Raw genomic sequence first — 18,289 nt, 5'->3', positions numbered from 1 at the left:
TCAAAATTATCCATGCCTGCATAGGCAGGCAGGTTTTTCCTTCCTTAGCATCTTTTATTTTTACATCCTTCTAAATGTTTCCAAAGCCAACACAAAGCCCACTTTGCAAGCTGTGCTGGAAATTCAGCTTATGGTGGAGCCTCGAGAGAATGGGTCCACTTTTCACCATGGGATTGCAAGGGGCAGAGGAGAAGGAGCTGATCAGCTTCTCATGGGGCAACAAGGGATGCTGGAAGGCAAGACAAAATGTGCTCAAGGCAGTGCATCTGGCACCTTCCTTGGAGGCACGAGGCACACACAGCAATTAAACGTATTCTGTGTTTATCTTTACAAACACAACCATTTCAAGTAGGAAATAGTTGGAAAAAATGTTGACTGATCTGGCATTGATATGCAAAATCTTTCTGCCTTTTCTGGAGCAGATTGGAGGATCACCAACATTGGTACCCACATCAGGAGCAGCACAGCTTCTCCCAGCCTGAGATCCTATTGACCCTGAGAGGTTCCTGGGGCTGGCACAGGTAAAAAAACAAGTGAAAACACATCAACACAGAGCACAGATTGAACACCAAAGCAGACAGCAGCGAACAAGATTTGAAGCTGAAGTTAAGAGGTTGTAGCCAAAACTTCTGAGCTAATTTTAAATCCGTTTTCCTAAATTGTGTTGAACATAATCAGTTCCAGTTTTAATGTCAGCACTTTTATCCTTGCAACACTGCACTATGCTGCTGTTCAAGATGGTTTTCTTATCAGCATGTGGCTGCATATGACTCCATGGACTTCTCAACAATACTTTATATAAGAAAGAGACATAAGTCTCAATCTAAATACTCTGATCAATTTTCATGATGGATTTTAACCAATAATACATTATATTTCACTGTAATTATGTCCAGGAACATTCTGGATAGCTCAATATACTTTCACCGATGGTGCATAATGAAAAAATACAATTTGTACTACCATAAGAAATATTTCTAATCCATTTTATAGAAGAACAACGTGGATTTCCCCAAAACACATGTGGGGAAAAGGAAATTTATTCATAAATTGTTTTGTTAGATGCAATAAAAATATACTCATATTAAACTAGCTGAACATGTAGGAGTTTCTCACCTCTCCCTTCTCCCCTGAAACACAGAGGCAGTTTTGCAGCAGGCACAAAATTTCCTGGGTGCAGTGGATACCTCAACTTATGAAGCCCACTGGCTATATTTCAATAAATTTCTTAAAACTTAGAGTTTTTCTTGTTGTTCCTTTTAACCCATAATAAACATCCCATTGCTCCACCCTCCCTCCCATTTCATCAAGTCCTCACTGTACATTAGCATACCATAAACTATTCCAGGAGGTTCAGGGTGGGTTGTTCAGGTTTTTTAAGAACATTTATCAACTTCTTGGAAATTTTCCACACTGGCCAGTAGTTCCTTGGCTAGGTATCCCAAGGCTGCTGCCCACACTGCTCCACCTCCTAAAGCACACCAGGGAATTGTTACCTGGCTGATTGCTGTTTGTGGCTGCTTCAGGGACAGCAAAGCTCAGCATTGAGACCATGACACAATAACCAACTCTTCATAGAGAGAAATATTCCATCTGACTGCCCTTTTGAAGCTTTATCCTGAAATGATAGCTTTTAGAATGTGAATGTATTTTAGGATTGACAACCACTGCATTTGCTCTTTGCATTCTTATCTTGTGTTGTCCTAACCCCAAACAAAGAAAAGCAATTAGAGAAAACTTATTTGGAGCTATCACAAGACACAAAAATCCATTGCACAACAAACAGTGTCTGGCTTCTGAGGAGCAAGAGCATCTCCAAGAAACAAACTCATGCCAGGATGAAAGTATTCACAGCCTAATCCAAACTGCACAAGCAAAGGCAACCTCCTTCCCTAGAGGAGATCTTGTACACACATTTGTGAGTAGGAGCATGCTCTGGTTCCATTCAAAAGGCACTCACCTGTTTCCACAGGCAGATATTTGTCAGTCCTAAGGAGTGATTATGGTATTTGTAAGCATTTCCTGTTCATCTCAGGAAAATCCACCTCCTGCCTTGACACCCAGAGCACATCTATTGGTGCTGCCAAAAGTGCAGTTGTGTAACTTGACAGAAATGCTCTAAACCAAAGACAGCTCAGAGCCTGAGGAGTCCAAAAGGCAGCACAGACAATGCTGATGCCACCACGGGGCTGTGTGAGCTGCAGAAACAAAGGGTTGCTCCTTCCCCTCGCAGCTTCTCTGCAGGGCTGAAGGATTTGCACAAATGGAATGCAGCTCACTGGGTTAATATGCAAAAAAAATTATTATATTGCACAGTTTTTGAAGCCTGGAGAGTGTAAATACTTATATCAAATACACTCTCGTTCCGAAGAAAGAGAGATGTCAATTACCACCAAAATGATAATTTTTCTTTAAGGAAGACTTCAGTGAAAAGCAACTTAAGCCATTGTAATGGTTTTCAATTTCTTAGGTTTTGCTGACACCAGGTGGCACAAAGGAAAATAGTCTCAAAGCAATAAACATCCATTGCTGCTTCAGCAGCCACATCACACTTTTCCCTCAAAGTCAGGATTTGCTATTTTCATTACTACAAAACCAATACACTCAAAATTTTAGAAGAGATGCCATGGAAGACTTTCACAGGTTAATAACATCTACCACATGAACTGTTCAGCCCAAGCACTCCAATCTTTTGCATACAGTTGTGTTAGTGCAGAAGGATTAGTAAAGACATGTATTTGCTCCATACAGCCAGAGGATTTTCAACCACCCATATGAGTTCCAGCTCTTAACAGGAAAAAAATTCACCATCATGCCTTACCTTGCACTTGTCAACATCCATCAGATAACCTAAACACAAGAGGAAAAAACACTTTTGCATGAATAGCAAAGTACTCTCTTACACAAAGTCACAATCTCCTGCACACTAGAGTTTCAATATACTCATTGAAACCAACGATAATTTTTTGTCACGGAAATACAGGAACAGCTCTAAAATATTGTAGGTATTATGTTAAACTCACAAAGAACAAAAACATATCCAGATACTGCTGACTGCAAGTACTAAACTATTTATTAAATCAGATGAACTCTTTGAAAGAATTCAGCAAGAAATAAAATATTTGGACCATTCCCTTCTCCAGCCTGGCCTTTATAAGTACTTGGCATTAACTGCCATTCCCAAGCAGGCCTTTAAGGAAGATTATTAGGTTATTGATAACACATGTGGTGCAAGCAGAGCTGTTGCCCCTGGCATCACTTCTCCACCAAGATCAACTCCTCAAGTTTCCACCTGGCTCATCATCTGTTTGAAAGAGCTCAGCTTTGAGCCACTTATGCCAGAGTGAACAGGAGGCTAGTTCACATGGGAAGGACTGGGATTTAGCCTAGCAGACCATGGACTGGGGAGCAGACAGGGTGCTCTCCTCTTATGGCATTGGGAATAGAATTACTTACAATAAAGTTGAGGTTGTTGTGAGAATGGATGTGTACTCCAGAATATGGAAAGGTGACCAGGAATGGTATTTTCACAGCATCTGCTCTGATTCCTTCCATCTCACTTCCACTGAGAACCAGATGTGTGCAAAAGGTTTAGGAGCATCTTTTTCAATTTTCACCAAACCTTTGCTGTCTGCAGTCCATAGTCACACACAGCTGAGCTGATGGAGAAGCATTTCTAACCACTCAGATGCAAGATCAACCGAGAAAAGGCATTTCTGAGAACAGTGGGACTGCTCAGGATGGACTGGCAGCCAGGGACGAGCAGACACCTCACACCAGCTCAAAACCTCCTTGGGGAGATCTGGCTGCCCTTTGCTGGGCAGGTGCTGAAAGGAAGAAACTCTCTCAGTCAGAGGGAGGGTGCTCCATGAGTGAACATCTCTGTAAATCAGAACATTTTTAATGAATTGTTCCCACTAGCTTCTGGCACTTACTCAGTAGTCATGTTATTTTGGCTTGGATTCACTGTATTTACACCCCAAAATAAAATAGTCCATTTTTCCAAACAGCTTTGTAGAAACATCACTTATTCTGAGTGTTCCATTCTTAAAGTCCTACTTTTCAAACTAACATAGCCCATAAATTCAGTATCTGAATGGAGATGTTTGAAAAACACCTCCCAGACAGATTTTTAGTGTTGTAATTACTGTATTTTCTGGTAATTCACGTTTTAATTGGGGGAGGGTCTTCTGCCAAGAATTTTTTTTTCCTAAGAAACATCAAGCAGAGGAACAGAGACAGGAATTCATGTCTCCTGGTTTTTGCCTGCAGCTCTCTACAAGCAGAAAAATCCATGGGATAGATATCCAGTTTCAAATCCATGTAACAGCACTTGGAAAAGTGGCCTTGCCCAAGTTTTGCTGCCAGCGCAGTAGAACAGTAACTTTTGTTAAACAGTACTTTTAAATAAAGTGGGCTTGGCTGGTTGGTGGGTTCTTTTAAACAAATCATGATGCATAAAAATACTCTGGGCACAGGACAACAGGAAATACCTGTCCAAACACACAGCTTTCCTTTTATGCATTATATTGCATATAATGGTCAGATGGAAAGTTATGTAATTCTTAAAGGCAAGACTAAGTGTAACACTTCCACCTATCCTGCCCACTCACCATTCTTGTTTAAATACCATGTGTGTAGCTTGCCAAATCTTTACTTAAGCCTCATGGTTTTCAAAAAGCCATGTCAGGGTACGGTTCTGAAACTCTTGTCTTGGTTTGACTGATATTTTACAATACAAGCAGCTCAGAAGTTAAAAAAAAAACACCTCAGTGGTTACACAGTGTGCAACATTAGACTAACAACTCTCTCTAGTGAGTTATCCCTACAATCAGGCAGAGAGCTGTGCAGTGGCATCCTGGCTCTGATGGCAGTCACAGCACATAGCTATGGAAGACAGGAAGGGCAAGGCAAACTTAGAAAATAGCAAATAGAAAATGTAATGCCATCTCTGAAAGAAGTCAGAATGTAACAACCTGCAATCTTTCATTTCCCCCAAAGCTTCCTTGGCAGTTTTGCAGCTGCTTCTCAGCTCTTGCTGTTTGCTGGCAGTTTCTAAATGCTCTTGTGCCTCCCACAGACCTGACAGAAATGTCAGCAGCCCTGCATGCAGTAGGTGGAGCAGCTGTGCGGCATTTTGATGGCCACCACAAAATAATTGACTTAGATGTTTTAGAAACAGCAAAGATTTCAGGTCAGCAGCCTGACTTCCACCTTCCACAGGAGAGGTGGATGAGTTGAAGCAGGTGTTTCCTGACCTACAACTTTAGCTCTGTGTCCCCCCCTTTTGTTACACCCAGGGAATGCAATACACAAACACCAACAGGCACTCAGCTGGCATCTTTTGTTTAATAAAGTCTTTTCTGGTTTTAAAAAAGTTTACAAGACAGATGTGTTCCACATGATAAACAACTAGAGGCTGATCTTTCCTTGTAATAACTTAATCCATGCAGAAAGACTGGACTGCCTAACCTGGTGTTAGGCAGCAGCTAACAATTTACCAAAATATGCACAGATCTGCACGCTGCAATGGAAACAGGTAGCACATGACACCACAGAGTGAGAATCAATACACAAGCCTGCCCGGAGAATTTTCAGAATTCAAGTGTAAGTTTAAGGAAAAACCCTGATTTATTTTTCAAATGGGGCTTATGTACTGAGAGTGAAATGTTCTGCTACAATCTGCCTACAGTCACCCTTTACTCAGCAGTCGTGTGAGAACGCATACACAGAAATGTCACAAGTCCTTTTCACTACTGATACTACACATTAACAACTGAATCTGATAGCATTGCTTTGGTTGCTTCAATACAGAATGATAGGTTTCTAATGTCTCAGTTCTGCTTTCCCATTTTCCATCCTTTTCCAAAGTCGTTGAAGAGTGTTGCTGAGGCGAATGTCGGGTCTTTCTTCAAGAATCCAGTGGAGCTTTTGTGTAAGAAACTGTGGAAGGCAAACAAACATGAACATTACTAGAGGTGGAGGAGAAATACAGCAAGATTCCTTCAAATCTCATAGAGAAAAGTATCTTTACTTATAGTCACAGCATGAAAATTAATGCTAGGTTATCTGTATACCACATTTTAGAGATGATCAGCTCCTTAGAAATCCAAATGTTATTGGAAAGACTGGACTGACCAAAGTACCCTAGAAGGTCTGCACACCCTTCAAAACCTTATTTCCACACAGAACTCAGAAACAGTGGGGGCAAACCTTGTATGGAACAGAAATCATCATTCAGTGTCTGACCACCTAGGAAAGTCACAGACTTAAAAAACAAAAGCAAAGAAAATAAGGAACTTTGTGAGCAATGCACGATGCTGAACTGTATAAATCACAGTCAGACTAAACTCTAGGGACAGGAAAATGAGAGAAAGGTTGAACCTCAACTCTGCAAAGCTGTTAATAATGAAACTGCACAGCCAGCTCAGGGCTTCAGTGTGCAGATGAGGATAACAACACTTTCTTGAGAGCTTGGACACATTTGGAAAAAGTCAAAATCAGCAGTGTAGCTTTTACAGGGGGGCAGGTAGGGGGAAGGAAGGTAATGAACGCTGCGTCCTGAAGGATTAAAACTGACTGGAAGAGTATGATAAATATATATCTACAATGGCAGATAATCCATGACAAAGGATTCAGGTCTATATTCAGTCTAATTCCATTCACTGATGTCTAGGCATGTCCTGCAGGTTGAGTGCCTGAAGGGAGAGAAGATCTCCTGCTGCTGAGGCAAGTCTGGCTCTCACTGCCTGGCATAATGTCCTTATGAGATGGTGAAGGTCTATAAAACAGCCAATTACTAATTCATCCTGGGAAAGAACAAATTGAGGAGGGACAGGTAAGAACCATGAAAGGAAGCTGCAGCTCTCCCCTGTCTCCAACTTCTGAGCTGTTTTCCACCTCCATTGCTGGGGACTGTGTGGTATTTGGGCTGTTCCAGTGTGAGATCCTTGCTAGGTGAAAACAGATAGAATTACAACCCTGTGTCTCCATGGAAATGAAGAACACAAGGCAGGATCCTGAGTGAAGTCACTGCTCAGACTTTCAGATTTCCTGAGTCAACATGGAAGCAGTCATTCCTGGGTCAGAGTCACAGACACAACTCCAGCCAAGCACACAGCTGCAAAGAGGTTTTCACCCACGCCAACATTCTGGTGTGCAAGTGAGTTGGGAGCAGAGGTTACCCACCAGCAAGATTATAACATTTCACCTTTCACATTTCTAATACCACTCTGTGTGTGTGTTGCTTCAGTAAAACAGGCAGGGGGCCAAGCATTACAGAGGAGAGGAGAAGCCAAACCTGAGGCCTGCCTTGGATGAGCTAAGGCTCTCTTTCTGAGGACACATCTCCTTCTGCTCCACTGCTGGCACTGGGGTCATCCTTGTTACGGGGGGCATTTCTTTCTCTGCTTGACTCAGAGGGCACCTTGGTTCTGGTCTTCTCTTTTCTTTGTTGCTGTTTTTCAAGTTTTGTCAGCTATTCACAAAGTAAGGAAAAAACACTTCATGGAATAAAACAATTTCAAAAGTCTGTTTCTAAGAAACAGTAAATGTGAACTTTTGTATAAAACTTGCACCTTAGATTCACAACAATACATGTATCAGCAAAACAAAAAAGACAAAAAAAAGCTAAAGGCTTAGATTTTCAAAAATTTAGAGAAGACAGTGAATTATCACCATAAGCTAACACAATCACCCTGGATTATAAAAGAGAAGTGATTTATTATATCCCTCTAGCAAAAGGAACATAAAAACCACATTTGGATTGACTAATCCAAATGTACTTTTACTAATTACATTGCAAATTACTCATAAAGTTCAGATTACCAATTACAAATACAGACAATTGCTCAGACAAAATGAGGTATTTCACTGTCACATCCAATGACATAACAGAGCTATTCATCAGCAATTATTTGTCTAATCTCTTCCTGCTAAGATCACATTGAACACTGCAGGATGGTTCAGCTATCTCTTCTGGCTAATGCAGAAAGCAAGAGCATAAAAACCACACCATCCCTAAGCCTTAGTTCCCATTCCACAAGCAAATCAACAGATTTTTGACAGCAAAACAGGATGCAATGGACAGGGAAGAGGAAAGAGAATGACAATTTAAATTGGCTCTTCCGGATCACACTTTGTATGATGGATTTCTTGACCCTACCTCCTCTTGGAATTTCTATCAGCTGAAAAGTGCTGGAACCAGGAGTGGGAGTTATACTCATTTTTTTCTGTAACTTTTCTGTCTCTTTCTTCTGCTAATTCTCTCTTCTGAGAGTTGTATGTAACTTAAAATCAGATGGGCTTGGAGTCTGCTAAGTTGAGTGAGTTAAGTTAATGCTTTGTGAAATGTTTTATGTTGACTGGATGTTGCTCTAAACTTTTGCCAAAGCTCTCTCATTTTCTGAAGGTTACCAGTAAAATTTTTGTTGTTCTGACCTCTTGAGAATATCCAGTTGGTATTTCTCCCTTGTGTCTAACACAGGGAACACGAAAAACCCATAGCCCTTTTAAGAGGCTTGTCAAGTGAGTTTTGGGGCCTCACAATGCCAGAGAAAGTTTAAAAACCAGCATACTTCCCTGCCTTCAGCCCATGTTGTGGCCACCAAGAAGGTGTCAGATGGGTAAAGTAGGCAGCCTTGAACTGTGAAGGCAAAATCCTTAAACAAGTCAATATTCCCCAAGAAAGAAATGAAACCTTGCAGATCCTGCACATTTTAGTGATTCCTTGGTTACTTTACACCTACACACAGGGCAGTAGTTCCCATTTCAAAAACAGAGCTGCTGCTACTGCTAATTACATATGGTTTGGCTTGAGAACTCTTTGGGCTAAAACTGTGAAGGTACAGAAAGAAAGAGCCGAAACAGAAGTAATTCTTTCCGGGGCTGAAACATCACACAAGAACACAGAACAGAATGTGAAGGTAAAATGGAACTGACATCAAACCAAGATACCCAAGCTATTTAAGAAACAGAGGGCACTGTGTATCTGCTCATTTCATAGCTGGAGGGCTTGTTGAGAAGGATGCTACAAGGCACAGTATCAAAAACTGTACTAGAATCCAGAAAAACTAAATCCACGACCTTCCCTTCATTCACTTGGCAGGTGACCTTATTGTAGAAGAATATCAAACCAGTAAAATCAAATCAGCATTTCAATAGCATCCAGTATGTTCTCCATAATTTTTCCAGGCACTGGGGTTAGATTAACTGGCATATAGTTTCCTGGTTCTTCCCTCATGCCCTTCTTATAAACTGCAGTAACAATGTGAACAAGGTTAAGTGAATCATTATACAAATAAGGTTGGTGTGGCCTTACTGAAGCATAGCTGGTAACAAAAAATCCTTCCCCTTTTTCTTTCAGCCTGGAAAAGTTGGCCACTGTTGTGTTTAGTGGATGAGGAAGCCTCATCACTGCATTTGGTATTCAGCACAGCTTGTGCTGTTCCTCAGCAGAGCTAAGTCTCCTCTCCACTCCAGACTTAACTTTGAGACTGAAATGTGCTGTTCCCTAGTTTCTGACAGAGAAGCACCTCTCTACTTCCATCCACTCACCCACATGCAAAAGCTCCTACAATGGCAAGAAACTTCACTAAAGACAGGCAGGGGACATGGTCCAGACACATTAAAAACATCGTTAATGAGTCATGATTAAACAACAGCTTTAATGAGGAGGAGGAATAAACCACAAAAAGCTGTTTTGCATTACACACACACAACCCCAGGACAGCAGGCAACCATCAACAGGCCAGGGAACTGAAGGACAAGGTCCTTGTGCCTAAGGGAAGCTATACTGCATGGCAACAGGCATGCTACAAGTTTGCAGAGGATACACATCATTTCCAAGACAGACCTTACGGGTCACTTACTTGTTTAGGATCAACAGTGGCTGCTGGGGACTCCAGTTCTATTGTTACAGGACCATCGTTCTGGATGTGTACCTGCATGTAGGCACCAAATTTGCCATCTGAAAAGGGAAGAGACAACAAGTGCTGAGGGCCCTTGGAAGGTTAATACATACAAAAGTTTTTACCAAGTGTGCTACCAAAAAGAAATAAAAAATACACAGAATGGCAGCAAATTAATGAGATGCAGAGAGTTACTAAGAAAAAACACAGTGTATGTTCAGCCAGCTATGTAGTTTGACATTAAGAGAGGACAAATACACAGCTAAGTACAGAAATATGCACAAAACAAACCAAGTCTACAGGTAATCAGGTGTGTCCACAGTTCAGGATAGGTAGGATAGTTCTCACAGGAAGGAGATGAAATTTTAAAGGATGTAACAACAGGTAAGCCTAGGGATCCAGTCCAAACCAGTTGATGTTTTGAAGAAACTTTATATATAGGCAAAAGATTAAGAAGACCTGGAGCCTAGTCTGAAGCATTTGACATTGAATACCCTACAGCAGGGGACACTGGTGTGCAGCTCAGTCCCAATCTGCTACAGCCATTTCTACACTCCTGCTTGTAACCTAGGTTGTAGATGTAACCTATACCCTGTGACCACAAAACCCAGTCAAAATTAATGCATCTTTCTTTAATAAACAAAGAATATTTTCTTTGGTAGTAGGAGCACAGCTTTTCAAATTGCTCTCTGCATATTGTTTCATCCCTCTGCTGTACTTTAGTCACAAAAAAGGATGGCATTTTCCATTTTCCATGCATGTGTACGGACCTAAAATAAAGTAAACTTCACAAGCCCCTTTTTACAGAGGCTGATGAGGTGGTCAAATAAGCCCCCACCTTCACCTGAACATTCAAACATCCCATTTCACAAGCACTTTCTATCTAGTTTTGGCACCAGAATTACTGTCAAGGAAATATCCTTCTGTAACAGCTCCCTCCCATTCTCCTCACACTTCAACTTCCAGTTACTGCTCTTCAATGTAGTAAATATTTCCCCACTTTAAGACTTCTTGACTGATCAATTCATCTTGCAACATCTTCTGCAATAAAACAGGATCCTAGAAGTATCACTAAAGTGACAAGTTTATGCTGCTGGACACCCATCTCTCCAAATTCTTTGTCTCTAAAAATCCAGCAGCATGCCTTCCGCAGATGTAAGGAAGATCTCTATCTGAGGTGAGTCAGAGAAGCCACATCTGAGGCATAAAGACTTGAAAAAGAGGTATCATTTCCTTCCAGAATATTTTTGTACATATTTCAAGCCTTATGACCTAGAAACTTCACACTTTTTATATTCAGGAGTTACTTCTAAGCTTGTCTGCTTGGAAAGTTATTCTTAATTAACCCCGTGTGAATACTCTTGCTCCAGATAAGAGCATTTATTCTGAAGTGACAACACTCACAAAGGGAATTAATCAGGGAGAACAATTCTGCTTTCAACTTGTACCGAACTTTAATCTGAATTAAACTCCTCCTTGTGGAACAATCCTCACATATTTACTTAGATATTACTACTAAGGGAGTAAGACATTTCACACTCATTTTAATCTTTACTGCCTCAGAGGACTAAATCCACATTCAAGACAGAGAGCAAAGGCCTTGGCACACAAGAAGAAGCCTTGGTAGGCCTAATATTTGGATATTAGCTAATAATTGGATATTAGACAAACTCTCTACTGAAAAAGGAACACTATACAATACTACACAAGGAACCAGAAAACATAAGGCTCTTAGGAGAATGACAAGACATTTATTGATCTATCTTTGCCTCAGCTACACAAATTCCACTTTCAGTGATTAAATTACTCCTCTCAAATACATTAAGCAATTTGTAAGATCAAAGGGAAGGGCACCTACAGCAATCCAGAGAATCAAACTCTAATCTCCCAATAACTACAGTTGTTGTGTGTATGCCTAGAAACGTAGGGGAAATGTGTATGAATACAGAGTTTCCAGACAGCAAACAAGCAAAAAACACTGACAAAGCAACTGGCACAGCACCAACTCTGACCCAAGAGAATCTTAACAGACTTGGGTGCAACACACCTTAATTGGCACAGTTTAACAAGAAAGCAAAAATACAAATTGACAGGTAGTTCCAGTGCTACCAGCAGTTTTAAATGCATGTGTTATCTGACACGATAGCACCCTTGGGTTTCCAAGTCTGTGTTTTTAGGATGGGAAAAAAAATGCTGAAGTGAAAGCTCTTTTTGCAGAAAGCACTGGCAAAAAAAGTGCCAAAATATGGGCACTTAATATTCATTTCAGGTATACAACTGCAATACACTGAGCGGAGGGATTCAAAAAGCTGCTGTCAAAACATAAACTGATTGAAGGGGTATCAGAAATGCATTCCTTATCAGGAACAAATGTTGATGGGAAGAACATGTCAAGCTAGAAAAGCTTGAAAAAAATGGACATTTTTTGTGTGCATTTCACTGTGCCTCCTTGGAAAGCATTGGGATAACTACCCCAACCTAGAGTCAATATGAAAATTAGCCTCTAAATCTTTCCCCAGCTATCAGTTTTCTGACTTCAGCTATTTTTTTCTTCATAAGGAAAGTAAGGCCAACCATTATCTATTAACAGCCACCATTAAAAAATAGCCTTTTCTAGAAACTTGTCTTCTGTCAAGTGTAGCAAAAAGTTAAATCTGAATATGACAATGGACAGAAAGCACCCAGAAAATCAAACAGAAGAGACTGAGTGTGGACAGAGCACAAATGCACAGGGAAGCCAGGCATCCTCTGATAAAGAGAAAACTCTTCCATACATGACATAGAACTGAGGAAAGGGAGTCTAAATCAAAAGCTGTTCTCAAGCAGCACATTACACCTCCCACTGTCACAATTCCATTTAACAGGATGTGGAAGTGACAGATGGAACTGTGCTGTCCATCATACACTGGTGACACCTTCGAGCCTGACTAAACACATATCTCAGAAAAAATTACTTATCTTGGGTTAATCAAACTACACAGCACAAAACATCCAGCCTTTGAGGGAGCCTGACCCCAGAGCTTGTTCTCATGGCTGCAGCCTCTCTGGGCTGCTCATGTTGTGCAGCCAAAAGGAATACAAAAACATCTACATGTCATCCAGAGGAAGGTCAGGAAATGGCTGGGGTAGGGGAAGATTGATCACCCTGACAGGCTCTAGAAAAAATATCATAACAACCCCTCAGCTACAGAAAATCACAGAATAAAGCAAGCAACAAACAGGAAAGAACACACACAAGAAATGTCCACTGGTCACATCAAGCACCTGACCCACCTTCTGCCCTCACCTTTAATAAGCTCTGGTTTGTAGGCTTTTCTTAGCTGCTCTAGGAAGTTGTTATAAAAAGATTCCGCCTGCTCCGTGGGCATTGCCATGTGATAGTCAGGCTTGTTTCCTTTCAGGATGCACTGGAGAGTAAATTGGCTCACACACAACACTTCATACTGTTTATCCATCACGCTTTTGGACCAGTGCTTCCCACTTTCATCTTCGAAGACTCGCAAGTTCAAGATCTTTCGAACCCTAGGAGGAGGAAAACACAGTTCCTAAATTGTCCCATGTAGGATCAACAGGTACTACACAGAATGAGATAACAGATGCATAGTCTGACTCCACATAACATGATATCCCTTTGCACCTTCATTCCCAGCCATGGGAATCTCATCACATTAAGCAGAGCCATTACCAAGACAGCCCTTATACAGCTACACAACAGTGTCAGATCATTAATCCACACCATCATTTTACAGAGTCTGGTATCAGGACAGAATAACTGCATGGTACACAGTGACATAAAGATGGCACAGGAAGTAAGAAAGCTCACTCTTTACTATCTCATTTTATGTGTCATAACATTATTTAACATGTGAACAGCTTTGGGAAGTTTAATCCTCCCACCACACCAGGAAATCACACTCAGTAGGAAATGAGATCATCCTGAACTGTGTTTAAAACTGTGGTTTTTTTGTTTCCAGTCATGATTCACATATACTCCTCCTGCTTTGTCACTTCCTAGCACTATTCCCAAACCAGGTCCCAGAAGCCAGGTGACGACAACATTTTTTCATCAGGATGAGAAGAAGGAATACAAGGAACAGGGCAGAACTGCAGGCGGCAGAAAGTGGTTTGAATTTTGGGACGGTTTTGTAGAGGTGGGGGACAGAACTGTCTGGCTCAAGACAACAAGAGGACCTGACAAGTGGATCCTGAAAAGCAGCAGGCAGCTGCAACCCAGTCCATGTCAGGACTCTAATTGATAACAGGACTGTATGCAAGCCACTCTTCTGTTTTTCGTTTCTTCTTCTGGCTTCACTACACCTGCAGCATCAAGGGGCCATATCAAGTGCAAAGCATTTCAGCTGCAGTCATCAGCCAGGCATTTTATACTCCACCAGAGGTGACACAGTCAGTGTAAAACAAAGCTGAGACTTTGCTATGGTCTAGCTTCAGGGCTTTGCCATCACAGTCACAAGAACATCCTTGCCAATTTGTGTGTGTCAACAGCAAACAAAATCAACTCCTGAACGAAGTGGATTGTTGAAAGCATCCACTGGAAGGCCCCAGCAGAAGGCTTAAATCATCATCACAGCTCTGTCCAAATCATAGAGATGTTCGTTGTTTCATTTACAGGATTACTAAAGTTTCCTTTAATAGGACCCGAAAAGCCTTGTTAAGCTGATTTCTCTCACTCCTTTTGCCCAGATGCTGGCTTCCTGCCCTCCATGTGTCAGCCATCCCAACACCCTGGTGTTGAGAGCACAGTCACTGCACATCTCCTGTCTGCAAATCCAGAAGCACCTTCTACAGCCACCAAGGCAGGGATAGGAAGTGATGGCAGAGCAAATGTCACACACTGAAGGAGGCAAACAGTAAGGCAAACCAATGGAGCACATCAGAATAAAAATCCCTTCTTCTTGGCAACAGTCAGCTCCATTACCTGTTTCTTCTTTGCCTTTGTAAGGATTGAGGTCAGCCCTAGAAAAATTATCAGTCCAAAGGAGACAGAAGAAGCCCCTGGAGAACCCTCTCTTGCTTGTACTTGCTGGCTGAATCCCACTATTCTGTGGCCATGGAACAGATGGCCAGAGACAGTCCTCCAGGCTGCCAAAATTCCGCCTTTTGGAAGAACAAAACTCATGTGCAAGCTAAAAGGAGGGTTTGAGCTTTCTGTTAAATCCCATCCTTGAAGGATGGATTTCTTCTGGGCAAATTCATGCAGTTAAAAGGACACACATCTTTAGAAAAGGGAGACCTGAGATACCCAACATGTTGACTGCTCCTTTTTGAGTCTGCTCTTGATAAAAAACACATATGGAATGGAGATTTTTCTCAATGGAACATTAAAAGAAAACTCTAAGAAACCTGTATTGAAGGTAAAATCTGAAGAAGAACAAGCAAACCTGAACTGTCCAACAGGAACAGCCCACTTGTTTGGCTACTGTACAGGTGTCACTGGTTCAGTACCAGCAATGCACAAATAAAAGAGTACAAGAGAGTACAAGGCAAAAGGAAGTGAGTGACTTACATGTGCTCCAGCTCTCTTTGTGTATCTTCCAAAGAAATGCCCAGCAGCACACAGAGGCCTCGTCCTATTGAACTGATTTGTTCACCACCCACTGGGGAGAGGAGAGGGGGAAAAGAAAAACAAGGCTAAATGCAGGTAAGTACCGGTTTCAGCTGTCCAAACACTAAAGAAAACAGCATTCTAAACCCTGTTTCTCTGTCTTTAGTTTGTAGATTTGAAAGATCACATAGAAGCATTCTTTCAAAAGCTTTCCAATGTCACAGCTTCTTTATGAGCTCACGTTATGTCCTCCAGTATTTAAAAACACTGTATAAAGATTTTTTTTACTACAATTGGATCCGTTGTGCGAACCACAGAGGCAGTAAAACCCTCTCCAATCCTCGTAAAAATTATCCATCTGGTTGATGTCACTCAATTTCTCTACTCCACCATTCCCTTCGTATGTTACATTTGTTGTGAAAAGGTGATTACTCCCTGATAGAGTTCTCACGGAATTCTTTGAAACATTACTTTTAACAACTTGCAAATTCACCCTCCTAACTGGGAAAACAACCCCTTTTAATGACATTTACAATAAAACATGAACTATCACAGATCTGTTGTGTTTTTCTAAAAAATGTTGTAAATTATCTTAATTTAATGAAATTATCTTAACGTGGTTGACCCTGAGAAGACTGTAGTGAGTCTTAAACTGAGATAAGTTACCCAGCAGTTAAAACTCCACCCAGGCTCGTGACTGGGAAAAAAAGTTCCAAACATAAAATGAAAAAGGAGATCAGGCCTCCAGTGAAAGCTGAAAGCTTGTGTCTGTGCACTAGTGGCCAGATCAGGACTATTCCCAATGGGCAGAAGCAAACCAGGGGAAAAAACTCCTCCCGAAAATTCTTCCAGTCAATCTGGGAATGAGTCCTCCAGCTCAGCAATCAGCTAAGTACAGCACTGTTTGAGAGTGACATCTCAAACTCTTCAACAGCCAGAAACAACTGTTTCAATTCTCCCCAGAAAAGCACAAATAAGTGAGTAAGAACCCCAGTGCTGACAGGGTCTGACCAGCTGTGCCCACAGCCCCAGCTGTGCACAAAAGCTGTGCCCTTACAGACACACTCTGCCAGCGCTGCACCACAAGCAGAAGCTGTTTGATAACCAGAAGGCCACCCTGCTGCACACCCAGGACTCCCACAGCAGGCACTCACTGCCTCACGGGTAAACTTCTTGGGGATTTTAAGCACCTTGAGCACAGAAGGTCCAAACCACGAGCAGGGACATTCCATCAGGACACACCATTCCTATTGGCACCGGGGCTAGACCCCGGCGAGCAGTGCCTGGTGACAGCTGGGATAGCTCCACCGGCACACGCGAGCAGTGCAAAAGGGTGAGCCAGGCTGCACTGCCAACATGCCCGCGATGTCACTGAGGTGACAGGGACTGTAGTGCCAAGGCACTCAAGCCCCAGGAGAAGGATACCGGGATGGCACTGCCACCACACGCCCGGCAATGCCCAGCAGCGACCAGGCTAGCCCCACCGAGGTGCTGTCACAGCACCGAGCCGGCGACAGCCCGAGAAGCGTTCGGACAGCGCTCTCAGGCACAGGGTGTGACTCCTGGCGATGTTCTGTGCTGGGCTAAGTTGGACTCCATGATCCTCGCGAGTCCCTTCCTACTGGAATATTGTGTGATTCCGCGAACGGGAGAGACGCAGGATGACTGCGACTGTGGTGCCAACACAAAGGCGCCCTGCAGGAAGAGGCGATGGCAGCGTGCCTGCCAGCCAGGGCTGCTCACACACCTCCATGCACACCCCTCACACGCACCCCTGGGGACAGCGGCCGGGGCCCGGCGGAGCCGCAAGCCGGCGGACTCTCGCCAAACCCACGCGGGGGGACGAGGAGAGGGGAGCGCCCGCACACACCCACACCCACCCGCACCCACGCAGCCGCCCCCGGCCCCCGCGCACTGACCTGTGACGCTGGCCTGAGCCACCCGCTGCACGATCGCCTTCATGGCGCAGCGCAGCGCAGCGCAGCGCGGCCGGCGCCGAGCGGGGACAGCAGCGGCGCCCGGCAACGGCGGCCGCTCCCCCGCGGCCCGCGCGCAGCGCCCCCCGGCGGGCCGGAGGTGCCGCCGCAGCCCCCGGCACGGCCGCACAGGGAATTCTATGGGAACGGGACAGGTGTGCCCAGGTGTTCGGCTCTCTTCCTCTGAAGGGATTTATTGCCTGGAGAGTTTGGGGGGGCGCCTACGAAAAGGAGAATATGTAGGTAAGCTGAGCAGCATCCGCTATTGGAACAGCTATAGGGACACAGCGGGTGCCTGTAAAAATTAGCGGCTGGGAGGAGCCCTCTGGAGAAGGAAGTAGTGGCTGAAAGAACCTGAGGAGTCCACATGGAAAGGTGGATCTGTAGATGCATGCGTTATAAAAGCTGCCATAGAATCATAGGGTGGTGTGGGTTGGAAAGGACCTTATCACCTCATCCCAACCCGCTGCTGTGGGCAGGGACACTTTGCACTAGGCCAGGCGGCTCAAAGTCTGATCCAAAACCTGGCGCTGAATCCTCCACAGCTGGGGCACCCACACCCTCCCCAGGCAACCTCCTCCAGTGTCTCACCACTCTCAGAGTCAAGAATTTCTTCCTAATATCCAACCTAAATTTCCCCTCTTTTTATTTGTACCCACTCCCCCTTGTCCTATCACCCCAGTTCCTCATGAAGAGCCCCTCTCCAGCATCCCTGAAGGCCCCCTTGAGACGCTGGAAGGATGTGGAAGCTGAGGTGTATGGGCAGAGGAGCTGGAGACAGCTTTCCATACGGCAAGATGGACAACCTTAGAGACCCACGTGGGGCAGGGCAAGATGTGTCC

General features: G+C 43.4%; 1 protein-coding gene and 1 long non-coding RNA gene across 2 annotated transcripts; both read right to left on the bottom strand.

Moving 5' to 3' along the window:
* Positions 1-386: 386 nt before the first annotated feature.
* Positions 387-3,153, bottom strand: LOC146439101 (uncharacterized). The gene is made up of 3 exons (XR_014851223.1): positions 3,024-3,153; positions 2,822-2,850; positions 387-512 (listed from the first exon to the last, which is right to left on the bottom strand). It is a non-coding gene; the product is annotated as an uncharacterized LOC146439101 (long non-coding RNA).
* A 2,177-nt stretch (positions 3,154-5,330) lies between these two features.
* Positions 5,331-17,531, bottom strand: DTD1 (D-aminoacyl-tRNA deacylase 1). Its single transcript, XM_085054554.1, has 6 exons — positions 17,391-17,531; positions 15,433-15,523; positions 13,195-13,430; positions 9,870-9,967; positions 7,301-7,477; positions 5,331-5,943 (listed from the first exon to the last, which is right to left on the bottom strand). The coding sequence occupies exons 1-5, from the start codon at positions 17,431-17,433 to the stop codon at positions 7,322-7,324; spliced, it is 624 nt and encodes a 207-aa protein (XP_084910680.1). The 5' UTR covers positions 17,434-17,531; the 3' UTR covers positions 5,331-5,943; positions 7,301-7,321.
* Between the last annotated feature and the right edge of the window lie 758 nt (positions 17,532-18,289).

The sequence above is a fragment of the Lichenostomus cassidix genome, chromosome 3 (assembly GCF_008360975.1).
Source record: "Lichenostomus cassidix isolate B80296 chromosome 3, HeHo_3.0, whole genome shotgun sequence".
NCBI lineage: Eukaryota > Metazoa > Chordata > Aves > Passeriformes > Meliphagidae > Lichenostomus > Lichenostomus cassidix.
This window is presented reverse-complemented; position numbering and strand designations above follow the sequence as displayed.